This window comes from Trichoderma citrinoviride, assembly GCF_003025115.1.
Source record: "Trichoderma citrinoviride strain TUCIM 6016 unplaced genomic scaffold BBK36scaffold_6, whole genome shotgun sequence".
NCBI classification, from domain to species: domain Eukaryota; kingdom Fungi; phylum Ascomycota; class Sordariomycetes; order Hypocreales; family Hypocreaceae; genus Trichoderma; species Trichoderma citrinoviride.
In genome coordinates, this window is record NW_020194714.1 from 1,320,899 (window position 1) to 1,346,429 (window position 25,531).

Below are 25,531 nucleotides of genomic sequence, written 5' to 3' on the forward strand. Positions count from 1 at the left end.
CCGCTGACAGTCCCCGCTGGCTTACTCTCCAGTGGACCCCGCGCCCCCTTGCGCTGCCGATATGGCGGCCCGATCCCGAAGCCTCCAGCCTCCGGATTTCCCAGCCATCGCATTTCCATCCGCCTTTGCTTTGCCTTGCTTTGCCTTGTAGGGCCAAGGTGGCAGCAGTCCTGCAGTACTACTTCGTGCAATGCCGCTCTTTTCCCGTCTCCTCCTCCTCCTATCACATTCCTGCTCTTGAGCAAGAACCGCTAAGCGATCCAACATCCTCGCGCTCTGCATTTCAGCTGCTCTTTTAGCCGCTTTCAGCCTCTCCCCTGCATGCCTGCTCTATAACGCCAGCAGAAGCAAAAGAAGAGGAGAGAAGAGAAGCTTCTTTCAAGATGCGCAGCGGCGTCTCTTTGACCCTTGCTCTCTCCGCATGCCTGTCTATAGCCGCGGCTCTCCCGCAGCCGGCTCTTGTCCTCCGGGCTGCGGCAGTGGACGATCACCACAAGCCCAAGTATTCCGTCGTCCCGCTTGAGCCAGGACCAGATCAGCCAGGCGGAGGAGGAGGCGGCGGCGGCGGCGGTGATGGAGGAAACAACGGCGGCGGCGGAGGGGGAGGTGGTGGAAGTGGCGGCGGTGATGGCACGGTTACGGTGGTCGAAACCCTCGTCAAGACCAAGACCAAGACTCCAGCTACGACGGTCACCGAGATCGTCAAGGGCTCGACGGTCACCCGTACGGTCCCAACGACGGTATCGATCGTCGACATTACGGCAGACGTGACCAGGACCGTCTTTGTCACTCCGACTCCCACGTCTACCAAACATGGCACAAGCTCTGCTACGACGACAGTCAAGACTCGATCGAGCAAGGCCCCAAGCACAAGTGTCACGTCGAAAGAGACTACTAGCTTGAAGGCCCCGAGCACAACTTCTACATCGAAGCACACTACCAGCTCAAAGGCTGCTACTTCAACAAAGGCCTCGGCTACTGCATCTACCGTTTCACCGTCAGCTTCAACTCCGCAGAGGAGTTCTCAACAAGTCACCGCATCGGTACCACAAGCAACGAGTGCGGTTGACACGACTATCGCATCGACCAGGCATCCAACCCCGACTGCCTCGTCTCAGTCCAGCTCTGCCGCATCTTCTTCCTCCTGGATGGCCACAACAGCATTGTCGAGCACTGCATCTGCCTTCACCACCGTCTATACCTCTTCATCCACCAGCACCAACGATAATGGCCAGTGGCATACCACGTACCCTCCCTGGAACGGGACGGACTTGCACCACTACCGCCCGTACCGTAGATGATCTTTCCGAGCTACGACGGAGCACCGAGACAGAAACGGACTCTGCATCTTTTAACCGTATATATTGAAACTTTGAGGGACATATGGCTCCTATCCAGGGGCGCACGACGATACAGCATGAATCTTCAGGGGCATCGGTTGCATCGCATCGAGTCTCCAGTATTCTGCCTTTTCTGCTGCTTTTTTACCATTGGTTTTTTTTTCCTCCTTTTATATTTGCATTTGCCGGTGTGTTTTACGGAATAATGATAATGTTGCCCAGGACGAATGATTTTGGATGCTTGCTAGGCGAGTCGCGCTGTTCCTGGAAACCTTGAAATGGCGGAGATTCTCTCCCAGCTGCGACAACGCAAACCAAGGGCTGGGGCGTTCTACTGCTTAACGCATATTTCATGGAGGGATGGATGGTTAGATATGGTCTTGAGTCGGTGATGGATCTAGCTACTCGAAGCGGACAACGGGATGGTTATATAGGTAGCGACGGTGCATTTCCTCGGACTTTACATTAGGATGAGGATGAATCGATTACTTTTACCAGACTTGATACGCTCTCTTCGATGTTGTAGCATTGTTACCTTTGTTCACTTTCAGAATCTCAGGCGGGTGGAATAAGAAGCTGAAAGCTCCCGTCGCATCCAGGCGAGACAATACTAAGAGCCTCTCAGCTCATACACACGAGAACAATCCGATGCCGCGTGTTTGAACAATGCAATTCATCTCACGACATGTCTTTATCTGAAGACATATATATATGTATATTCTCGTGTCGTCAGGCGGCCTGACGGCTTCTCCGTCTTGCACCCTCGTCCTCTCGTCATTGGCACTGAATATACTGCCTCCAAGCTTACCTCCTCGGACGAGATATCACCGCGTTTATACGCTTGAGCGACTGATACGCACACCATCTGTATGACATCCCACAAGCAAACAGCTCTCTACTCATCTCTAACATGTACACACAGACATCCCTTCCTCACACATCCCCTCGGCGGGCGTACAACACCACACCAGAAGAAACATTGAAGCCCGGAATCTGCATCTCAGCATGGACATCTCCATAAACCTCGCCCTCGCAACACCTCTCCAGTCTATAAAAATGACGCCCCTCCCACCAGGCAGCAGCAGCGCGTATAAAGAAGCCATCTTGGTCGCTTGCTGTCTGGGCGGAGGTGCGCTTATCGTGACCGTCCTCGTTGTTGCCATCATGATCTCGAAGAGGAGGGCGCGGCGGAGGAGACTTGAGGACAAGGATGCCCGGATGGTGGCTACGGATGCTTGGGCGAGGGGGGTGTGATGAGGGAGAGATTTGTCACAAACGTACTTTGTGAGAGAAAACGAGATGAGATGGGAGGCTTTGAAACGGTAGTAGCATGGAGAGGTGTTGATGTCATGAGGAGAGTTGCGTTGAAGTCCTGAGATATGGACGACCTTCGGTCTACGAGTGGGATTGAGATTGAGATATATGCCAAGTTAGAACGGTGGTCATTTGAAAGATTGAGCTCCGTCAAGAGCACCATAGTCATTGTCGTCCGTTCTCCAAGTCGATAATGGCCACAAAGCTTTGAATCACGAACAGTTACCTGACATGTATATGTGTATCATCAAGTCCCCGGCAGTGCTTCACCTCGCATGCAAAGCTACACCTGCTCTCGCCCGCTTTGACGCTCCAATAGAAGACATCCACGTTCTAAGCGAACCCCACAAGGCATTGATTCGCTCGAGATGCTTCATGTTCTGGAAAAACAACCATCTTCATCATATACCTTCTTTGAGAGCCGAGGCGAGTCCTTGGTGTGCAATACCAGAGCAACTGCATCCACGTAACGCCTACATACATACATCCAGCGGGCCCTAAATCATCGAATTCCCAGCAGTTCGCAGCTTCAAGTCACTCTTCATCCCCACGTCTTTCAAACCCGCAACTCGTCACACACCAGGGAAAACCATGAAAGACAGCGGCCCTTCAGCGCCCCCTTGGGCCCTCCTCTCCCCAGCAGCCGCTCCCCCCATCCTCACATTCAACGAGCCCTCCATGGACCTCCTCCACGTCCTCTCCCGCGCCGACTCCCACAACAGCTCAAACCTTCAGCAGCAGCAGCAGCCCATAATACAACCAGCTGTCCAGCCCAGACAACAACAGCCAATCGACGCAGGCGAAGCGTGCTCGCCAGAGGGCCAATGGAACTGCTTGACGACTTCGTGGCAGCGCTGCGCGAGCGGTACGTGGAGCGGCGTCGTTCCGTGTGCGACGGGGACCATATGCCAGCCTTTTGGGTTGACGGATCATATCACCATTGAGCATACTTCGGACTTCAACAATGGCGAGGCGCATCAAGAGGATAATGGGCGTGCGAGTGGTGGAAAGACGGGGGATGATGATCGTGGGAAGAGTGGGAAGAGTGGGAAGAGTAGCTCTGGGATGAGAACTTGGCCGGGTTTGGTTCTGCTTTTCGGGGCGTCTGTGGCGAGTGTTGTCTGGAATTCTATGGTGTGATTGAGATTAGGCAAGGAGTTGGCAGTCTGGATGGGAGTGAAGATGGGGGATATGAGGCCTGCATATGGATGGGAGGGCCTTTGGGCGCGTCTGCGTCTGCGTCCCTGACCTCGAATGTCCAGGAATGCTCGACGAGCTGGATTGAAGACTCAGTCATTATCAAAACACGATATTCTTCAGAGCTTCAAAGATAGTAGAAGATGTCGCACCCTTGATATGGTGGGAAAACAAGAATCGACATGGTCCGCGAGGTTTTTTCCCTTCATAATGCAGGCTAAAGTCAGTCTGATGCATGCTCAATGAATCAGTGATGTTGAGATACAATGAGAGTAAACGAGAATTGGATGTATGTTAATAACCTCAGGTGTATATAAATAGCCTGATCTGCATTACAAGGCCATTTGATTTCCATGTAATGTGTAATAACGGAGTAAGCGTACCCTTTGAAGCATCACCTCTGAGCACTTACGTCGTAAATATTTCCCCGCAAGTATATGCCAGTTCTTTTACAGCTTTCCTATCATCTGAAAAGCTGTCCAATCTCAACTGGCAATGCTCCATAGATGAGATGGGCTTAGCGTTTGATAGCCCTCAGGCTATCATCTCTGGCATGTTGATTTGCGGAAACTTGAGATTTGGTAGCTGCGGACTTGCACCAGCGCCGGAATAGGTGTGCCGAAGGAAGCGGAGTTGGGGCATGATGCTTCCTGTGAGAGGCCCGCTGCTTGGCTCCATGTTCTCGTTTATTGGGCTGGCATCATCTGTAGCTCTCCTCTTTTGCCTCTCTTCACTCTCCCACTACCTTGATCGCCGAGTTGGAGAAGAATCCAGGGTAACAAGGACTGTTTTCGCGAGCTAAACATTCAGCGAGAAAACATGGCATCAGCAGGAACGATCATCGTAACGGGATCCAACGGCGGCCTTGGCTCCGCCATTGTGGAAAACATCCTCAGCAAGCCGGACTTGGCCTCCAACTACACCGGTGTCTATGCCGTGCGCAAGGCCGCGACCGCCACGAAGCTCCAAGCTGCTCTCTCCAAAGCCCCGCCAGATCACAAGCATGAGACGATAGAGCTCGACCTTGGCTCGCTGGCAGACGTGAGAAAGGTGGCTGCGGACATCAACGCCCGCGTGGCCAAGGGCGATTTACCTAGGATCCGGGCCCTGATTCTGAATGCTGGATATCAGGACCACGGCGGCTTTGTAAGTTTTGACAATTGGGCTTGAACACTTCAATGCCCATTGAAGTCAGGCTTGGTTGTCGTTGTTGACTCGTGTTTTTGATACCAGGCCATGAGCGAGGACGGCTTCGAGATGTCATGGCAGGTCAACTTCTTATCCAACATGCTCCTGTCGCTCCTCCTCCTGCAGAGCATGGACACGCAGGAGGGCCGTATTCTCGTCATCGGCAGCTGGGCGCACAAGTAAGCAGGCATGAACAATGTCCATTAAAGAAACCTCGAAGCTGAAGAACGATGCAGCATGGAAGATACGCGCAACAATGCGTCGACCGCATACAAGGATCCCAGATATCCGACTCTGTATCCGGGCGTGGAGGCGCTTGCCAAGGGCCAATGGAGCAGGCCTGAAGATGATCCGAGCAGCAACTCGGGCTTCCGTCGATATGGGGCCAGCAAGCTCTGCGTCATCATGTTCTGGTAAGATCAAGGCTCCCTTTTTCTTTGATTGCCGGTGCATGATTCGGTGCAGGCCGAGTGATCAATCCTCTTCCCCATTCAGTCTCTAGAGTGGCCCAACGCTGATAGTCTGTGCAGCCAGGAACTGGCAAACCGCATAGCCAAGGACCCCAAACTGAGCAACGTCTCCGTCATCGGCCTCGACCCCGGCGGCATGCCCACCGACATTGCTCGCAGAGCAGGCTTCCTAATAGGCTCAGTTGTCATGAAGGTCGTGGTACCCATCATCGCTGCGATTAGCGTTCGCATCAACGGGAACGGCATGTTCAGACCTGCGTGGAAGAGCGCGGCAGACGTCGTAAGGGCTTGCTTCGAGATTGATCCCCACAGAGGCGAGCTGCTGCATCTCGATGGCACGGTTGATCTGGAGATTGCAAAGGAGGCGAGGGACGAGGCCAAGAGGAAGGAGGTGTGGGAGTATGGGCTGAAGGCGGCGCGAATTGAAGAGGGCGATACGGCGTTGGCGGACTGGAAATAGTACCCTATAATCGAGAGGTTGTATGGGGAGAAGATGAGTCGTGAGAGTGTTGGTCGTTGCGATGAACGTATCACGTTATTTGGCTATCCTATTAGCATTCAGCGTCAGATTGATAGAAACCTTGAACTCAACCGCCATCCGCCATCCAACGCTTATGTTGTTGGCCGTTGTCTAAATCTGGGGTACAAGTTAACCCTCCGTCGGATCTCATCTATATGAAGATGAGATTGCTGGATGACAAACATCGAATCATAGCTGATGGACGGCAGCATCCACACTTGAGATCCTATGTCTGTAGGGAGACCATCGTCATCGATGGGCTTCTGATTCATCCTCCCATCTCCATGAAGAAGTCGGAGTCGTACCCAGAATCGACCTTGGTCAAATGGCAAGCTTCGACCGGGATCCCCTGCGTCTGATGCAAGGCACTAGGACATGAAACAGACGCCGTTCTTTTCAGAGACAGCGATTGGAAATGGCGCTAAGACTTTGAATGGCCGTCAGCCTTGGAAAATAGCGAGGTTTCCATCTGGGGCGTCGATCCGTGCTCCGGGGCCTGTATCCGTACAGTGGTAAGAGTGAAGCTGCGATGCCTGGTCTCGCAATATGCAGGTAGTGCTTCGTGTGCGTCTTTCGATCAGATGACGTTCGATATTGCATGCCATACGAGAAAAAATAGCATCTGCTTCGTTCCAGAACTCACTGGGTAGATTGATTCGAATGACCAAATAGTAGTACTAGTACTAGTACCTACTCTTTCATTGCAGCTTCGGACGAGACATCGCGAGATCTGCCCTGGTCATGGCCTGTTCGGTTGGCCCCAACATGTTTCATGTTTCCTCAGCAGCCCGCTTGCGATATCCGGTTGGAGTTGCGATTGATCATATGCACTCGCCAGGTTTCCATTCAAGGGTATTAACGTGAAATCAAAAGAAAAGAACAATCTAGGAGCCCCCACCTGAGCCGTCCAGCCTCTGTGTTTCAATCGCATCCAGAACCAGCGTTTCGCAGCAGCAGTATTTTGCCCTGTACTACACAATAGCCCCAGAAGTGGTTACATCTGAAGCCGTGTTCATCTGCCCAACCCGGACCAGCCATCCAATTGGCGCCGAAAGGTGCGTCTGCGACGGTGCCTGGCATCGAACGGGGCCTCCCTTGCTTTGAGCGAGCGGACATGGAGAGAGAGGCGTCAAACTGGTTGGCTGCCGCTGGTTGTGGCAAAGATCCTGCGTCGAATCTGCGCTTGGTTCTGGCCATAGGATGCGCATCAACGGCGGATAGCTGCGAGTCATGATAGCTGCAGCTGTGAGGTTATGGATATGCTAGTAGAGTTCTACTGTATATGTAAGGTCCAAGTCAGTGCGATCTGTTTAAAAGAAGGAGCTCGCGACTCATGTTGACCTGACGTCAATCTCGCGTGCAAGGGGCAGGATCAACTGCTGTCAGTCGGCAGGCACTTGTTCAGCTTTGCAGGCTTTTGATGCGCGCCTCTCATGCTGCTTCTTTCATCAATGCATCATCGACTTTGATCTCTTCTCTCAGCTCATCCGCACAATCCTCAGCTTTCCTCTCTTTCCTCCCGCTCATCATCGTCTCTCTCTGCCGATAGCTCATACGAAGCACGCCCTCCACGCATTTGCCTCTTCCAGCACCGCTCATACGCCGGTAAGCACCGAACCACCACCCAGCGTCACACATTCCTCACCCGTGCATCGTCTGCTGGGAGCGGATTCCACGGCCAGACAGCAGCTGAGACCTGTCTGACACAAAGGCGCTGCGAACGAGCACCTGGCCTCGCTGCTGCGTGCGGCCACAGCAGCCTGTGCGCCCTGTAGCCCGCTCGATCGGGCACTAAAACAGCGCGCTGCCCCCCGCTGGAGCTCCTGCGGCGCCTCAATTGACCCCCTGGACAGCCGTGCACCCAGAATAACCACAGCAGTGCAGCCATGTGGGACGCCCGAGCTGCCACGGCGGGTCTGCGCAGGCACAACAGGGACCAGGAGCACCAGCACCAGCACCAGCACACGCACATGAGTGCTGACAACGAGGATATTAATCTGTGCGGCCCTGTGGATGTTCTGGGCATCGCCATCGATGTTCCTGCTGCCAGACCACGCAACCCACGGCGGCTCCATCATCACAGACCGCAGCGGCACACTCTGGACGCCGCATCGCCAGCTGGAATGTACGTACAACTCCATCCCCATCGCTCCATCTCCCTCGAATCGCAGCTGGAATTGGCCCTGAGTGGTGGGCGAGGCCTCATTGGACCGGCATCAGGTCGAATGTTGTTCTGCGGCGTTTGCCAGGACCATGTTTGCCGCGTCATTCGCTCCAAGGCACATGCCGGTTCGCTCTGGGAAGAGCACAGCCTCCAAGCAGATGCGCGTCGAAGCAGGGAATGGAAATCAGGCACAGGAGAAAGTCCAAGGCCAGCTCTGCATCGGAGTGTTTCCCCGTCGCCGTTGGCTGGTCTGGCCGCATGATGTTACCGTCTCTACTCCAATCGACCGGCTTGCGCTATCAGCACTGCCCACTGCCCGTTGTTCTGTCTACATTATTTGCTTGGAATAAGCAGCAATCGGTTTGCGGCTGACGTGATTCTTTCTTTTCTTAGCATTAGATATCTGACAGACGATCCCTCTGATCACGCAGAATCATCATCACGCACAGTCCCAGAACCGCCGCCCCGGAACCCCAGAAGGCTATTGCAACGACGACATCGTTCGCAGGATTCAGACTGGCCTTACGCTGCAGCCTCATATCCCGAGCTTCAGCTTGTCACCGATTCGGAATCCAACTCAACTAGTGACGGAGACGCATACTCGTCGTCTCCAGCGTCAAATTTCAAGCTGGCTTCAACTTACGCACGGCGCCCTCCGGCGCTCGATCAGATTTCTCCTCCAAGCTCACCAGAAACCGGCGCTTTTAAGAATGTGTAAGTGCTTTCTATGCATGCAGGCGCTTCAGAGTGGTAGTCCTTTCATAGAGAACCTCTGACTGTCAGTGTCTCACGCCTTCAAAAGCTTGCTAACAAAGGGGCTGCCCATTCAGCGCACCCGTCTCACCCATCGATGAAGATGACGCCGGTTTCCATCGAGAGTATCCTTTGCAAGGGCTACAACAATCTCAGCCGTTCACGACGCAGCTCCAAATGAGCAATGGCCCCGTTCAAGTGCAGTATATGCCCTTCCGACCCGCTGTGGACATGCACGGCGCGTCTTTCGAGAACCCAAGAAGCGTCAAAGACATACCGATCCCTTATTTTGAGAATCCAAGAAGCATCAAGGACGTGCCGATACCACAAGGCTCGTTGCCGCGGAGTAACAAGATGCGTTTGCACTTGACGACTGAGAGTTCAGTCGCACAGAGGTTCCGGCTCCTCGCCAAGGGCAAGTCGGAGTCACCAGAGCCTTTTACGGAGCGACCAAGAAGCAGCAGTCGTAGCAGGGCAGGGAGCAGGACAGGGAGCAGCAGGCCGGGGAGCAGCAAGAGTAGCGGCATCGGCTACAACGGTCTCCGAAACATATCAGCTCCCATTCCGCTCTCTCAGCCGGCTTTCATGGTAGACTCGCCTCCACGCAAGCAGATGCCTACAGACCGCGACCTCCTCCCCTCCGCGCAGGTGCAGCAGCCAACGGACACGATTACACCAGCCGCCAAGGTGGCATCATATGATGTCTACACCACCGACGCCAGCAACGGTGCTAACGCTCTTGCAACGCCGCCTAATAACCAGGAATATCCGACCCCGCCATCACTGCAATCAGCCCAGCCGCAGTCACCCGTCGACCCAAATTGGACGCCTACAGGGCCCAGGATCATTAAGAGGAAGCCGCCGCAGAACCAGCGGAACCAGCCTTCAGCGCCTACCAACCGCTCGAGTTCGATTCCGGCTTCACTCTTTCCTCGTCCTCCGACAGCATCGGGCGCAGCCGCACCTCCACCTCAACCACAACCTCCATCTCGACCACAGCCACAGCCGCAACCCCACCCCGAACGGTCCTATGCCGACGAAGAGTCGATGAAGCCTGCGCCGCTCTTCGCTCCCACCACTTACAATTCTCGGAACACCGAGGCTCCTTGGCAGGCTGTCGGGGAGCAGACGCCCGCAAACACGCCGCCCGACGCCGCTTTCTTGAGCCGTTTGAATCCGGACACCGCGCCTAATCCTTCTCCGAGCCACGCAGCTACGACTGTGGAGCACAACGTACGCACGTCCAGCCTCTACGAGGCCTATGCCCAGATGCCTCGCATGCCACCGCCGAGCGAGGCACCTCCAAGTAAGCCGGTGGACACCGAGGCCGGTAGCAAAGCGAAACCCCCGAAGCATAAGCCTACGCTGTCTACTACCAAGCCACTTCCTCCCGCACCTCCAGAGTTGGCTTCTTCGTCGTCCGATGATAGGATTGCTCAATTGAATGCCACCCTCGCGGGCTTGGCGCACCGCAGGGTCAACATCAACAAGAGTATCCAGCAGATGACAGAGCTCATGCCGCGAGACAACCTGATGGCCAGCGCAGAGGTGCTCCGAAAGCGGGAGATTGAGAAGCAGAAGGTGGAGGGGCTCAAGAAGGAGCTGGCTGAGATCCAGCTCGAAGAGTATGACTTGGGCTTGAAGCTGCATAGAGCATACAAGCGCCTCAACAGGGGTGCAGACTACGAGCCAACCACTCTGTGGGTGAGAAGAGTGAATACTTGAATGGCGGCGTAAATGGATGGGCTGGAGTTGACACTTGGAATTGCGTTCTGAGGGCCTTGCAAAACGGGCCATGTATGAGTATTACAAGAGCATAATCCGGCGCAGCATGGGGATATCTGTATGACGAAGTTATGAGAATTGCTCTTATCATTTAGCTAGCTGCCTAGTAGCTGCCTAGTTTACCGTTGCCTACAATTCGAGCTTGCTTATTTTAACCACGAGAGCATCCAGACTATCGTCAGCACACACATCCAGAGGACGTACATCTCGCCGATAGACAGCAAGAATATCCAGAAGAGGAGGTGCACCGAGAAGATGGCAAGGAAGGGTGGGTATAGCTCGCGGAGGCTTACGAGATAGGACGTCGTGCGGCGGAATGCGCCAATCGTGCGGCTGATGAAGAGGATGCTGCGGATGCGGATGATGTGTAACGGCTGAGCTGCTTGGCCGTATAGAGACATGATGGTCTCAAGGCGTGACAGAATTAGTGTATGGATGCGCGGTACGTGGATTCTGAGGACTCGTGCGAGTGCGTGTATACAGAGACTTGTCCGTTGGAAGAGAGAGGTCGTAGTAGGAAAGGCACCAGTTTGTAGATGCTGAGAGTGCTCTGACGAAGAGCAGTCGGCCGTTTCTTTGCCCTTGTAAAGATTTGAAGGTAACGTGTTGGAATATGTTGATGGCTCTGGGAGAATAACGTTGGCGAGAGTAGAGGTATTGGTGTGGGTGTGGGCTTCAATGGTCAGGTCGGTGGTAATGATGCCAATCGTAATAGAGCCCCCTTTGAGAGGTGCCGACGGAGATGGAGACGGAGACGAAGGGCTTGCTTTGAGGCGGGATGTGTGAGCGATGATGATGTTCCTGATCTTGAACCCGGTACTTTTTGAAGTAAGAATTGCATACGTCGTCTTCAGCGCTCCTTTCAATCTCAGTGCAGACTGCCTGAGGTAATGCAGTGTGTATATCGTAAAGATGAGTATATGAACGACGACGAGGAGTATGATTGTCTTGAGCAGTTGGCAGAATGAAGAAGGAGGAGGAGCAAGAGGAGGGCAGAGCATCTGCCACAGCGACGATGATGATGATGAAGGGCGATGATGAACGAGGAGCTGTGTGGTGAGTGTGTACAAGAGAAAAATATGTGAAGTTGTTTTTGAAGGGGGAAAGGATGTTGGGCTGAGGCGGTGGAGGAGGAGGAGTGTGAAGAGGGGGGTTAGGTGGACGAGGAGGGGCATGGTGAGGATTGCGGGAAGAGTGACATTTTGAGGGTTTGGGGGGATGTAAGTGAGATGCGGAGGAGGATGGATTGTGAGGATGCTGACGAGATGTATTTATTGTGAGAAGCGTTTTTGTAGGTTTTGAATGTTGTAAGGGGGAGGGGTTGAAGGAGTGTGGTTTGTGTGGGTTGGATGAGGTTGTGAACGATTGTTGAACGGGAGGTGAGTCGGTTTTGAATGGGGGGTTGTTGCAGGGTGTGCATATGTATTCCCTTGAGTTGAACAAGAGGCCTTGATATAGACTGCAGAGAGGCTGTTCATTCATGTGTAAGCATTCTGCTCGCCGACAAATTGGAATCATTTCGACGGGTTTTATCACACAAGGTAAGTGTAATTGTAGATGGAATTTGAAACGCATTCAGCGCCCACGTGCCTGAGCATTGGAGTCTTTTATCTCATCATCCCTTGGGCTACATGTACTTGAAACGGTGTATAGTATGCAAAAAGAGAACACAACCTGGAAAGAAACAGGCCAAAGGCATCATACGCAATGGTATATACATGACAATGCAAAACAGAAGACGGCTGGCAGTGAACCTCACTTTTCCTCTAACCCTTCCCACACCCTTCTACATGAGATCCTCCCCATCTAAAGCATGTCCCAAGACTTACTCCTTGGCCAGCCAGTCGAGGACAACCTTTTCAAACTGCTCGGGAGCAGACAGCTGAGGGGCATGGCCCAGGTCGGGGAACTGGTAGAGCGTGCAGTCGGGGATCTCGCCGCAGACCTGGGGCCCGAGGACGTCAAAGTGGCCGAGCTTGGCAGCGACCTCGGGAGGGGACCAGTTGCCGCCGATGGCGACGTGGTCCTGGTCGCCGACGATGAGCAGCGTCTTGGAGACGACGTCGCCAAAGTAGTGGGAGACGGGCTGGGTGAGGACGAGGTCGACGATCTGGCCCTGGTTCTTGATGAACTGGGCGCGGCGGGAGCCGTAGTAGATGTTGTTGAGCATGGACACCCAGACGGTGTACGAGTCCTGCCACTGGCCGACGTAGTAGACCTGCTGCTCGTAGGCCTTGATGGCGTCGAACGTCTGGGCGGCCTCGGCGGCGATGTTGTAGTCGACCGAGGTGTAGGGCACGCCCTTTTCGACGTAGTCCTCGAGGCCGACGGGGTCGACGAGGACGAGGCGGTCGACGGTGGCCGGGTACTGCAGGGCGAAGCGCGTGGCCAGCATGCCGCCGAAGGAGTGGCCGACGAGGGTGACGTTGCCGACGCCGAGGGCGTTGAGCAGGCCGCGCGTGTTGTACATGAGCTGGTTGGTGCTGAACTGGTAGTTGTCCGGCTTGGAGCTCTTGCAGAAGCCGACCTGGTCCGGGGCCACGACGCGGTAGCCGGCGCCGGCGAGGGCCGTGATGGTGGCGTTCCACGTCGGCGCGCAAAAGTTCTTGCCGTGCAGCACCACGGCCGTCTGCCCGTTGGGGGCGCAGGTGGGCTTGACGTCCATGAAGGCCATCTGCAGCGTCTGCTGCTGGCTGGCGAAGGAGAAGACGTGCACCGGGTACGGGTAGGTGAAGTTGGAGCCGTTGAGGTCCGCCGGGAACGGGCCCTTGGAGATGGTGCCGTTGGCAGCCGAGTCCTGGGCGAGGGCGAGGCCGGCGGCGGCGACGAGGCCTGAGGCCAGGGTCGAGAACAGCTTCATGGTGGGTGGGGATGAAGGTTGAGAGAGAGGAGAGAGAGACAGACGACCTCTGGTCTTCGGCTTTTGAACTTGACGAAGCTATTCAGAAGAGGGAGACAGGAAGCTGGGAGGGGAGGGGGAGCAACCGGTTTTTATTTAATCAACGTAACCGAAGCCGTTGCTTCTCAGCTACTCGTACTACTACTACTCTACTAGCACCAGAGGCTCCAAAGCCAGGGGATTGCGCGTGGCAAGCGGAGAATGGGCTTCATGGGACGTCGGACCGGACAGGGTCTGGCTGGAGACGAGGCTCGTAGGAAACCCGGATGGATCTTCTTTCACGGCGAGGTCCAATCTCAGAGGAACCGGCGCCAGAGGTTATGCGCCAAGTAATGCCACACTCGTCTCCACGGACGGTCAACTGGCAAATGATCCAATAGCTTCAAGAACTAATACACATACTACTACTACTACCTCGACAGCTCAATTCCTGTTGCTGGCTTGGTTGCAAAACGGAGGAGGATGCCGAAAGGGCGAGTGAGAGGGGGGGCGACGGTCCATCTCCATCGATCCAGCAGTTGCGTCTTACCAACAGCAGCATGGCTTGCATGTAATGTTGGAGAAGGGCAACCCATTTCCACTCCAATCTAGCGAATACAACTACTGCTACTACTACCTACACACAATGCTGGGCGCCCCCTTCAAGGTTCCATTTCCCTCTGCAGCTTCATCTTCTCTCCGCGGCAGCGCAAGCCGAGAAACTTGCAAGCCACCAAGCCAATCTTTTAGTGCAAGGTACCAAACCGCGCTACCCGGGGTGCGATATGTACCTGGGGCTGGGGTACAGAACAGGTATTACCTTGCAACCTGTCTTTTCTTGCGGTTAATTTTCCTATTGCGTGCCTTGCCCGCTCTGTCGGCAGCGGAAAGACACCCAGCTGGGCGGTGATTGGCCGTCCGGAGGGGGACCAGGGTTGCTGGACGCCGGGGGGCAGGGGGAAACAGTTTGCGGCGAGTGTGTTGGAGTTGGAGAAGCTTCGAGCGGGATGAATGCTGCGATCTGTGTCGTAGTAACAGGAGCAATATGGGATGGCAACCTATAAGAGTCATAGTAACGACGTGCGCATAACAGATGCTTCTCGTGGTTGGAAAGGGCGGCATTTCCATGCCGTGAAGATGCAGACATCCAACAACACAAGAAAGAGTATACCTATGTAAATACCTACGGTATATTGCCCATCTCCCATACTGGTACTGTACCTCATGCCCGGTGGCCGTGGCCCTTATCCAATTTGATTTCCGGGAATACCATCGCGTCCACCTTTCTCATCTCATCTTGAGCACGAAGATTTCCATGTGGTAAATCCCCTATTTGACCACGGCCACGTTTTTTCCCTCCCAGCCGCTATTGCTCGCCTTGCCCGTTGCGGTTCATCCAGCGACGCATCGGATCCGTGTTAGCCAGAGACCCTGCCTCTTCTACGGGTTACTACTATGGCAGTAGTAGTACTATCTCATCCAGCCTCGCCAATGGGCACGATGAAGAGGCTGATTGTCCTCGTCTCCCGGTCGAGTTAGCCGTCTTCACCGCAGCAGCTGAAGGCGCTACTTACGGCTAACAGCTCGTATATCATTCAGCAGGCTCTCTGCCACGCTTCTAGTGCCTTGGCAACCTTCCAGTGACCTTCTTCCATGCTCTTGTCAGCCGTTCTATCGATTGATAAAGAGCTAAGGGCGCCCTTATTGGGGCTCCCTGGGCGCTGGACCCGTTACTTTGTCTTCTTTGAAGCTCCAGCCTGCGACTGTGTCAGAGGGAGCCATGCTGTTTACTTCCACCATCACCAGCCGTTGGCCAAATGCTGGCAGTGATTGAGAGCTGATGACAATGAGGGCCAACTATAGCTTCTAGCTTCTGGTCGGATATTCTCGTGGCTAGCCACTGATGCGGCGGCGGAACATAGCATGAACTCGCAGCGAGGAGAGTGAAAGTGAGAAAGGGGAGGAGCAGATACTCGGAAAGCCGATAACTCAAACAGAAGCAGAGATATCGACACTCCCTTGTTGACGAACCTTGGTGTTCGATTTCATCTCCATCTTGCATGTCATGGAATTTGTCAAGCTTCTTCCAAGGGCGACATGGCGTGCTTCCTACACACGGAACCTCCCCTCGTAGTAGGCATTCTCCCACTGTTCCCTCATCTCATGTCTCGTTTTCATATACCCATTGACTAGCTGCGCGCGCGCTTACACTGTAGTAGGCTTTTGCGAAGAAAAGGCGATTGCTTTATGCGACGGGGGTGGAGAGGGCTTGGATAAGCGACAGTCCGATATCCACCACAAGCTCATTAGAATGTCCAGGTTCAAACTCCGCGGCAGAGCCGGCAAACTTGCCCGGGTGAGGACGGCGGAGTTCGGACTCGGACGGCATTCGCGCCACAACGAGACGCTGCGCCGCGACGCATTGCCCGGGGAGCAGCATTGATAGACCGGAGGCCATGATAAGTCAGTGACTTCAGTGTTTCCGTTTCTTTTCTTCCCATCAGCGTTGAGTGGGCGACGCCTAGAGCTGATAAAGTCGAGGATGCTGACAGTGGTAAAGATTCGCCGTTGAGCTGGAGAGTCGCATCGGTCGGTGAAAATGTCGAGGTGGCCAGGCGACGACAGAGCAATATCAGTTTATCAGTTGAAAAGGCGTGGCGAGCTCGAGGGGCTCGTGAGAACTTATAAGTCCCTTGTTCTGCCTCCGGTTCAGTCCTGACACTCGTCCGTTGGCCAGCCATTTACTGGTCCGCCCAGTTCCCCAGTGAGGTCAGCGCTGGGTCCATGCATGACACGCATCACCAGATGTTGCACTTCAGACCATCTGCACTTTTGTCGAGCGAGCAGACCAAGTGAAAAGTTCTCCTTCTTCTCACTCCGGCTATCGGCCCGCCTTCAAGCCCTCTGAGCAGCATCAGAATGGCCAGAAGATCCATACGAGGACCAGGACACGCGGGTGTCTTCTTCGCCTGGATCTTTTGCCAACCTGTCCCCGTAGCAGCCGTCCCTGTGCGGCCTGCTTGCCCAATTCAGACACCGGAACGAAGCTGAGCGGAGGCACTAGGCATCACCGGCGACGTTGAAGCAGGGTTTCGATTGACGACATGTCGTTCGCTTCTTTTCGTTTATGTACAAGGACGCTTGCACCCAAGCCGGAGGGGCGAGACGACCCGGGATACCCTAGATCCCTGAGGAATAGTGCTGCTCTAGTCCGTAAGAGGCAATATCGTATTGCAAAAGCACTAAAAGCGGCCGGTGGCTCCCCGCGGTACCTCGGGGTACCTGATCGCTGTAACTGCTTGGGCCGCGGTAACCCTTCCAATTGTCGGGCGGCTGGAGATGCCTCAGGTTCGCGTTGAGTAATCCGAAGTCTCCTCAACTGCTGCAGAGACTCGATCCGAATTGCATGTGTTGCACGGACAATTCCTACATTGTTCTTAGCTGACAGATTTCTGCATTGTTCGCAGTCTATGCTTTTTCCTATGGTTGAGGGTTTTCCCCAGTTGAATGACTCGAGGCGTCGCGATCCGACGATCTGGCGGGAGATCTGGCGGCTCTCCCGCAAAAGCCAGCTTTTATCAAGCATTGAAGCCGCCGGCGGTGGGAACTAGAGGGAGCCGATGGCTTGAGGCCGCACCTGTCAAAGATTCGATAATTCGCAGCCACTTTTGCCGGCCAAAGGTTAAAATGAGGACGACCCTTTGCCGTCTACCCTACATTTTGCCTACTCGTACATTGAGGTGTTGGTTCTTTTCGTTAGGTACCTAGGTAGCTGTCGTCCGCAAATCGATGCTTTGTATGTACATTTGCAGTGTCTGCAGATCTTGGCCATTTTCGACTGTTGATCGGCACGAGCCAGCTACCGATCCGTTAGCCAAGATGGCGATGCTTGACAGATGGAAATGGCGACCGGGAGCGGGAGCGAACAGGCCCAATATGTATTACTCGTAGACATTGGCCGGAGTCAACCCAATCGTCCATAAGGTACCTTACAGGTAATGTATCGCGTGTCGTTGAGATAAAGTAAAAGAGACGGCCGTGCTCCAACCGACAGGCACGTTTTCATCGACACCACCAGCGGCAATAGAAACGACAGATGAACCGCTATTTCCGCTGGAGATTTGCTCGCAAGACTTACCTTATATATCCCGGTTCAACAGACGCCGATACCGTACTCGTATGCATTTCCCACTGCGCCGGTAAGCTTACCCGCAAGACAACTACTATCACCAGCTGCTGCTTATTCGCGCCGCTCGTCAACGTAGCATCCAAGACTCGCAAAGGGATCGATGCAACAGCATGCAGGTGCATCTTCTTCCGCTGACAGCTGCCGTAAGCGTGCCACATGGTGACGATCGCAGAGATTTAGCTTGCGCTGGCCTTCCCCGTCTCCCCGTCTCTCTCTCAGTCTCGCCGAGATGGGCCCTGTTCATGTCTCCGGATAAAACACCCATGTGTCCAACCAACTCCGTTCTCATCTCTTGTCATTGGGGTACATCCTCCTTTCGGCGGTTCTTTCTTTCTTTTTGTTCGTCTCCCTCAGTCAAAGCAGCGATATACTGAGTCAGCGGGTGTCAACAATCTCCTCTGATTTTGACAAAGAGTTTGTCATCCGACGGCCTTTTCACAATCACCATACCTTGCTTGCTCGACATGATGCGAAGCAGGTGGCTTCATCCTAGCAAGGTACCTGCATATGCCACCTGCATTGCCACTTCGCACGAACCAACGATACAGCACCAGGATGATTCTCTTCCTTTTCCCCCGTACGAGGTGCATCCGAGTTGATGTTAGTGCGAGCAAACGCTCCATCCTTCGTGAAAACCTGGACGAGCTGAACATGAAGAGAAACCCCACCGGAGAATCCTTCCGGCGGCTGGCGCGTAATAAGGCGTGTCATGGGCTTGTTTACTCAATGCGATGCGATGCAATGCGATGTAGCTTCGGGTTAATGTTGAAGAATGTAACCTCGGGCAGCTTTAATGGCAGTCGACAGAGTGTCTGGTACAGCTTGAAGTAAGGTACAGGGTACTACTACCACGAAGAGGTAGGTAAGGTACATCCTCGTACCTGTAAAACGAAGAAGGAACCCTGTTGCGGTGCCATGACGCGGGCTCCACATCCGTGAGGAGCGCTTTCCCGATTGCCTATCCAGGTCCGCTGGCGGCGGTGCGCTAATCCGGTCCGGGTTGGCGCTTCATAACAGTTTCGGTCTTCTCGGACCAGCCCTTTTGCCCTCCATGACGACCTACCAACCTTAGGTAGCAGTTGTATGACTCCCGCTACCCAGCATTATGAGGCCATGCCCAAACAGACAATGAGCGAATCCACAGCCAGACAGTCTGCAGAGATCAGATGAGGGGAGCCTGAGGAGCAAGATGAGAGAGAGAGGAGGCACCCAAGACCGGGCTCCTCGTGTCTACTACTCGGGCTGGAGAGGGGATCGCCAAGGCAGAAGAGCATGGCTTGTAAGTTCTTCACTCTTCCCTGGGAGCAAGAGACCTATGGATCCTTGTCTCAGTTGAATTCCCAGGCTCTTTCCATCTTTATGGTTGCAGGTGCTGACAACTGTCAGGGTTCTCAACTTGCAGAGCGCCGGGATGAGGGACTTGTCATGCATGCAGAGAGCCCGCATGTCAACCGCGGCAAAGCCCAAGAGTACTAGTAACTACAATAACAGCAACCCGGCAAAAGGTCCCCCCAAGAGACTCGAAATCTGAAGGCCCTTCAGCGCTAAGCAAGCCGTACTGTACTACTACCAGCATTGTGTTTGAGCCACCTGCAGCATCCACGCCTTGCACGACAAATTACGAGTACATGTACCTCGTGCGAACTCTGTCTGCCTCTCCAGGCCCTCGTACTTTGTGCTTCTACCGGAAATGGCTGCCAGATCCCAGCATGGCATATGCGGAATCTCCCGCCCTGTCCCGACAAACGCAGCAGCGTCTCGCTCGTTCCAGTCCACTTTTGTCTGGACCAGACCACGAAACCATGCAAGCTAACTTCCAGCGTGGACAATGTCTACCCTGGTGGCATGGCATGTTCACTCTATGTACTACCTCTCTTTGCGGGCGGGTATCGTGGCTTGACAGGGCCCATCGCTTTGTTGGTGGCATCGAGTTCCCGGGAACCACTCTTTTCCCTCGGCGTCGCTGATGAAACCGTCTAGCTCCTAGCATCCAAGTGCCAGCGTTTGTTCCGTTGCAATCTCCTTCGCGGACATGCAGTACCTTAGACGCAGGAAGCCAAACTCTGTTAGCGGTAGCTTGTTTATAAGGCTAAACAGGCCTGCCGTCAAGCCTGCCGTTGCGAGGGGTGGGTGAATCTCTACTGCGTTCCCCGTCCTAGGCAAAATCGCGGGGAGGATATAGGGACGGCTGCTTCCCTCCGAACCCCCCTCTTGATCTGCTTCCTCCCATCTCGTCGGTTCTTGTGTCGTTGCTCTCCTTCAACTGCCGGGGCCTTCCGTGTGCGTCCGCCCGACGACTGCAAGCAATGGCTGGCTTCCTCTCCCCAGACGAGGCGGCCCAGAGCCACGCCGACCTGGTCCGGATCCCCAGCATCGTCTTCTTCGCCGTCACGCCCATCTTCGTTTTCATCAGATTCTGGAATCGTATTTCGAGGAGAACAGGGCTGGGATGGGACGATGGCCTCATTGGCGTGTCTTTTGTACGCATTTTCCGTTCCTCCGGGTGGACTGTCATGAGACCGGGAACTAACGCACAGTTTTCTTTCTTAGGTTTGTACCCTCTTGGTGCAGATATTCATGATGATATCTTGCAACTATGGATTTGGCAAACACATTGCGTCGTTGTCAGTCAGTGACAGGCTAGCAGCCCTCAAGGTACGATTCCGACGGTGACTCTATTCATAGTTCATTGAATGATAAAGGCTTACACATGCGTTGAACAGTGGTTCTACGTTGCACAGATCTTCTACAAGCTGACCATCAACCTGACGAAAATGTCGATTGTTCTCTTGTATTTGCGGATCTTTGTCCAGAGGTGGTTCCGGATTGCCTGCTACATCCTGCTTGGCATCGTCACGGCGTATGCCATTGCTAGCACGGCAACTTCCATTTGGCAATGCAAACCCATTCGAGGAGCTTGGGACAAGTCCGTCCACCCAACATGCATCAGTCTGACCGAGAACTGGTACGCCAACGCTGGCTACTCCATTGCCACGGATGTTTTGATCCTGTTGCTGCCAATGCAGCCTATCTGGTCGAGCAAGCTGCCCCTTGCCCAAAAGAGAGCACTGATGGTTGTCTTTGCTCTTGGAAGTTTGTGAGTCTCCTCTTTCTTCTCCGAGATTGAGACACCTGGCTAAGAAATTTCAGCGTCACTGTAACATCCATCATGCGAGCCACTACTCTGAACTTCTCGACAACCAGCCCTGATACGACCTGTGAGCTCTCCCCCCCTTTTCTCGTTTCCAGCAACCCAATACACTAACCAGACTCGTCTAGTCGATATTACCTCTACTCTGTGGACTATCATCGAAGAGAACGTCGCCATCATCTGTGCCTGCTTGCCCATGTGTCGCATGGTCTTGGCCTTCCTCTTCCCCAAGATCTTCGGCGGCAACACCTCCAAGGGATCGACTGGCGCTTCGGGCGGTCTGGGCTCCGAGGGCCGCAACAAGTACGGATACGCTCGATCACAATCTCCTTCACGCCACCAAAGCTGGAAGCCTTATTCTGGACCGGGAGGGGATGGCGGCAGCCGCAGCATGGCTGCCCATCAAAACGACGACACGAGCGAAGAGTTTATTCTCACGACAGTACAACGACACGGCTCGACGGATGAACCTGACGGCGCCATCCGGAAAACGACAAAGTACGAAATCTCCTACGAAAGCGGACCATATAAAAATTAGAATTTGAATTTGATGCCTTGGCGACTACGGAGTACTTGCTCGGGCTTACCAAGATCTGGGATGATCTGGATGGCGGGCTCGAGGACATCTCTACACGACTGCTTCAGGGGCTGGCTCTCCCCCCGTTCATTTGTTCGTCGTCGGTGACCTCATTTCTGGTGGCTTTTTCTACCTTGGGTTTAGAAACTCTTCTTCTTTCTTTGCACATAATTATACGAGTACCTACTTGCCCCATCTTGGGCGGCGATTCATGATGACACGCAATATGGGAACAAGGCTTGATGCCTGCACGTTGTATATATATCATTTCCTATGTCTGCTTGATCAACGAGAGATACCACCTGCATGCCTGAGCGTTTACTATTAGCCCATTTCTACTGATGTCTTGCACCCTTGGATCCCCGTTTGCCAAAATCTCACCTTCTACAGTCTCCCATGTATCATGTAGAGGTTTCCGCATTCAGCCTCACGCATACGAGCACCTTGTCTTCACAAATACCTGATCCTCTCTGAATCCCTGTTAGCCACCGCAGTCTCTCAGGGAACCTTTTTTTTCTCTTGCATCTGGAACCTGCTAGTAAACTACCTAGCAAGCATATGCCCTGTTCTGGAAACCAAGAAAAGACCCCCTGTGCTTGAGACCACTTTAGCCACATGGTGCAATCTTCCTTCTTCCCCCTCACTCCTCAATTCTTTTTTCTCGTGGTAGGCCTGTACGGGGCTTTGGAGAACAACTGCTTCAAGAACGGGGATTGTAGTTTTATATTTTGCATTCTGGCTCTGACTTAGTTAATGGGAGACTGTGCTTTATTGTTGGTGAACTCTGAAAGTACCCGTGGCGGGAACATGGATGCGAGAAGTATCCTCTTCATACATCTAAGCCACTTTTTCACACATAGTATCCCCTGGGCGAAAGAAGACGAGACAGTGGGTGAGTTGCACATAAGACAACGAGTTTTGGCGAGAGGGGACGAAGGGGAGAGAGAGAGCAAAAAGAGAAAGAGAAAAAAACGCCGATCCGGCATGCGCCGACCCATGTCCGTTTTGCGTTCGTGTGGCATTGTGTACCCTGTCGTGCCACGCTGACCCCTTGTGTCATGCTTGTAGTTATAGTAGTAGTAGTACCTGTATTCTCTTTTCTCCCCCTTTCATCTGCTTCCTGCATATGCCTACAACTCCCGAGTATCACTGCACGCACCTACTTCCCGTCCTGAGTTGATTGGTCTTGTTTGTTTTCACTGACTGTGACTGACATGCCTGTCCATAGCCCCCTCTCGCGAGAAACAAGAGCAAACAAGTGGTAGAGATTTCCGGCCCAGGTGGAAATCGTTGATTTGCACTGTTACTGACCTTGCTGGCATCTTCCATCCAATCGTACGAACTACCTAGGCAGCGTTCATACTGCGAAGATTCTTACAAGTTGGAGCGACTGTGGCATTGAGAAAAAAAAAGGAATGTGCCGAGACGAGAAGGTTTGGACATGTGGGAGTTTTGATGATGAAGCAGCTTTTTACGCAGGCAGAGTATGAGATAGAGAGAGAGAAAGGATATATATATATGTATATAGAGTGAGCATGGAAAAAGGAAAGAAAGATGGAGAGGCAGATGAGAGACGAGCACAAATGGTAGGCGAAACAACCCCGAGGTTTCTCATGCGGATTTCCATCTTGTTCTTCTCACCTCTGTTTCTCTTGACCTTGTTGATGCGCAACAGTCATCTCGCTGCACGCCTTGGTGCTGTCTAAGACAGGGCTCTTGGGCCTCCGAGCTCCTTGCAGCCGCGTAACCATTGCCGCTCGGACACACCCTGCCCCAGATTGTAGATCAAGTACAACAGGAGAAGATATGTGCGAGGATGCACGCCCATCTATATCAGCTTGATAATATAAGTAAGTCTACACATCGCCGCCTCTTCGTTTCTTGCTGCGGCAAAAAGGGGGCTGGAGTGGTCAAAGGCCTCTCGGCCGAAAGGATCTGGAGAGCCCAGACATAGGATAGGGGGTTGTAATGGTGGTGGCAGCTTCGGGGACAAGTCGTACAGCACACAGGGGGCACGGCAATCTGTTGCAATCTCCGCGGTCCTCTGACCGTCTATAAGCGTATACAATCCATCCAGGACGGTCAACCACCATGCCACCTTCGCACTGCTACAGGGAATAATCTTCAAAGAGTCGACGCAAGGGAAGACTGCTCTTCATCTTTGTGAAATGATTCTCTTACAATACAGACACCCGGCTGGTCAAGACTGAATTTGTATTGATTCCAGCCTTAGCTCATGCCCTCCATAAACTCCACTCGGTCAAGCAGCATCTGCCTGTATCCCATATACTCCTTCAGCCCTTCCCACTCCGGACCCATCTCCTCGCCGTGCCTCCAAGGCTCCTTGAACCCCCAAGCACATGCCACCTTGTCCAGCGCCGCTCTTTCTTCCTCCCGCAGCCACCGGTACCGTAGCGGCGTTCCGGGCGTCCAGGTCACTCGCTTCATCTGGTCCTTGTTGCTCAGCTTGGCAATCATGCCGAGAGATCCAACGACGAGGAAGTAGCCCGAGATGCCAGCCACGCCGATTCCCGTGGCAGTGCTAATGTCCATGGTGTTTTGCCAGTACGCAGCATAGCCTGTTGATAAGCCAAAGATGCCGAACGGGAGCGTTGCGAGACCAATGGCCGGGGCGGTGCCGTGCTTGATGAGCTTCTGCCGCTTGAACGCAGGGCGGCAGTACGAGGACTCGATGATGCCCAGGGCCGAATCCAGGTTCTTGGCATCAATCGCAGTCTGCAAGGCCATTTCCGCAACGGCCGGCTCAATGGCTCGAGCAGCCGCGTTGGGGTTCTGCTTCACATACGCAATCTGGCCGTCCTTGACGACGGGCTTTGGCTTGTTCGCGTAGAGCTCAAAGACGGCGGGCAGAGACTCTGGGCGGCCGAGCTGCGCCTGGATGGCAACGTAGAGCTCGAGGAACTCGGGCGTCATCTCGACGTTCGGATGCGCGATGATGGTGTACGCCGCGTGGGAGATGCGGCTGGTTGCGTCCTCGAGCTTGGGATCCACGGGGATCCTGGCCCCCGTCCGCTCGGCTCCCAGGGACACCAGCTTCGACGCCGAGGCCTTGAACTGCGCTTCCGCCCGCTTCAGCTGGGGGTGGAGGGCTGCCGCGGCCCGGAGACACGACTGCAGCGCGGCGGCGGTCAGCTGCTTCACCGGGATGCCGTCGACCGAGAGGAACTTGTTGCAGCTGTCCTCTGCCATGCTTGCCAATTGCGACGCATCCGTCAGCGGCCGCGGCGTCGGTGTCGATATAGGTCTGCCGTTGGCCTCCGTATCTGCTCCCGCATCCGCATCTGCCCTCGAGGCTGCAACAGACGTGCTCCATCTTGCGGATGTCGATCTCCAGACCGAGGTTTGGGCAACCTGTCGGGGAGCTAGAGAGAGCACGCGGCCGGCCAAGGGCTGCCTCGAGGCCTGTGCCGGCAGTGAAGCGCAAGAATGGCATATGAAGCCGATCCGCCGGGGGCTTGCTCGCCGCATTGTTGAGGTAAAGAATACGATAATATGAGAGGAAGAAGAGAGCCTCGGATGGGACCGAAGAACAAAACGACGGCGTGATTTAATCCCAATGGTCAACTGCAGAGTCCACCAATGGTTACAGCTTCGTTTCGTATCGTGCTGCGATCTCGGCTTTGACGCTCGGCCCCGTCCCAAGTTGGTGATCGTGAAGGCGAGAAGGCGCAATTTTTGGAGTTTCGAGGTTCAGGCTGGCACAAAATCATCGCATGCAAGGCTGTGATTGGCTCCACAGCCGGCGAGAGAATAGTGACATGGCCGGGTACATTCAAGCACAGGCAGCAATGAGTGAAAGACGCGCCGCTTCGAGGTCACCAACTGCAATGAAACAGAGACAAAGGGCACCTTGTAAATCAGCAGTAAACAATCATTTGCTAATCATTCTTCTTCATCTAGTAAGTACGTGGAATTGCTCCCTGTTGAATATTGTCCGTATCAACTAAGGTAGAGTGCTGGTGAGGCTTTGCCAAAAAGCGGGGC

At 54.1% G+C, this 25,531-nt stretch overlaps 8 protein-coding genes across 8 annotated transcripts; 5 read left to right on the forward strand and 3 right to left on the reverse strand.

Moving 5' to 3' along the window:
- Positions 1-383: 383 nt before the first annotated feature.
- Positions 384-1,301, forward strand: BBK36DRAFT_1158995 (hypothetical protein; the record flags this gene model as incomplete). The annotated part of the gene is made up of 1 exon (XM_024894160.1): positions 384-1,301. One exon carries the CDS (start codon positions 384-386, stop codon positions 1,299-1,301), a length of 918 nt encoding a protein of 305 aa, XP_024750370.1.
- Positions 1,302-3,234: 1,933 nt separating this feature from the next.
- BBK36DRAFT_1199370 (hypothetical protein) lies at positions 3,235-3,794 on the forward strand (the record flags this gene model as incomplete). The annotated part of the gene is made up of 1 exon (XM_024897092.1): positions 3,235-3,794. The coding sequence occupies exon 1, from the start codon at positions 3,246-3,248 to the stop codon at positions 3,792-3,794; it is 549 nt and encodes a 182-aa protein (XP_024750371.1). The 5' UTR covers positions 3,235-3,245.
- An 876-nt stretch (positions 3,795-4,670) lies between these two features.
- On the forward strand, positions 4,671-5,969 carry BBK36DRAFT_1168562 (NAD(P)-binding protein; the record flags this gene model as incomplete). The annotated part of the gene is made up of 4 exons (XM_024895196.1): positions 4,671-4,997; positions 5,085-5,218; positions 5,276-5,452; positions 5,570-5,969. 4 exons carry the CDS (start codon positions 4,671-4,673, stop codon positions 5,967-5,969), a joined length of 1,038 nt encoding a protein of 345 aa, XP_024750372.1.
- Positions 5,970-7,915: 1,946 nt separating this feature from the next.
- BBK36DRAFT_1168563 (hypothetical protein) lies at positions 7,916-10,671 on the forward strand (the record flags this gene model as incomplete). The annotated part of the gene is made up of 2 exons (XM_024895197.1): positions 7,916-8,154; positions 9,009-10,671. 2 exons carry the CDS (start codon positions 7,916-7,918, stop codon positions 10,669-10,671), a joined length of 1,902 nt encoding a protein of 633 aa, XP_024750373.1.
- A 179-nt stretch (positions 10,672-10,850) lies between these two features.
- Positions 10,851-11,132, reverse strand: BBK36DRAFT_1158999 (hypothetical protein; the record flags this gene model as incomplete). The annotated part of the gene is made up of 2 exons (XM_024894161.1): positions 10,851-10,860; positions 10,936-11,132. 2 exons carry the CDS (start codon positions 11,130-11,132, stop codon positions 10,851-10,853), a joined length of 207 nt encoding a protein of 68 aa, XP_024750374.1.
- A 1,424-nt stretch (positions 11,133-12,556) lies between these two features.
- Positions 12,557-13,591, reverse strand: BBK36DRAFT_1117512 (alpha/beta-hydrolase; the record flags this gene model as incomplete). The annotated part of the gene is made up of 1 exon (XM_024890359.1): positions 12,557-13,591. One exon carries the CDS (start codon positions 13,589-13,591, stop codon positions 12,557-12,559), a length of 1,035 nt encoding a protein of 344 aa, XP_024750375.1.
- A 6,513-nt stretch (positions 13,592-20,104) lies between these two features.
- On the forward strand, positions 20,105-21,487 carry BBK36DRAFT_1118088 (hypothetical protein; the record flags this gene model as incomplete). Its single annotated transcript, XM_024890430.1, has 5 exons — positions 20,105-20,278; positions 20,349-20,453; positions 20,522-20,895; positions 20,949-21,016; positions 21,078-21,487. 5 exons carry the CDS (start codon positions 20,105-20,107, stop codon positions 21,485-21,487), a joined length of 1,131 nt encoding a protein of 376 aa, XP_024750376.1.
- A 2,268-nt stretch (positions 21,488-23,755) lies between these two features.
- BBK36DRAFT_1117652 (hypothetical protein) lies at positions 23,756-25,015 on the reverse strand (the record flags this gene model as incomplete). Its single annotated transcript, XM_024890380.1, has 1 exon — positions 23,756-25,015. One exon carries the CDS (start codon positions 25,013-25,015, stop codon positions 23,756-23,758), a length of 1,260 nt encoding a protein of 419 aa, XP_024750377.1.
- Positions 25,016-25,531: the final 516 nt, after the last annotated feature.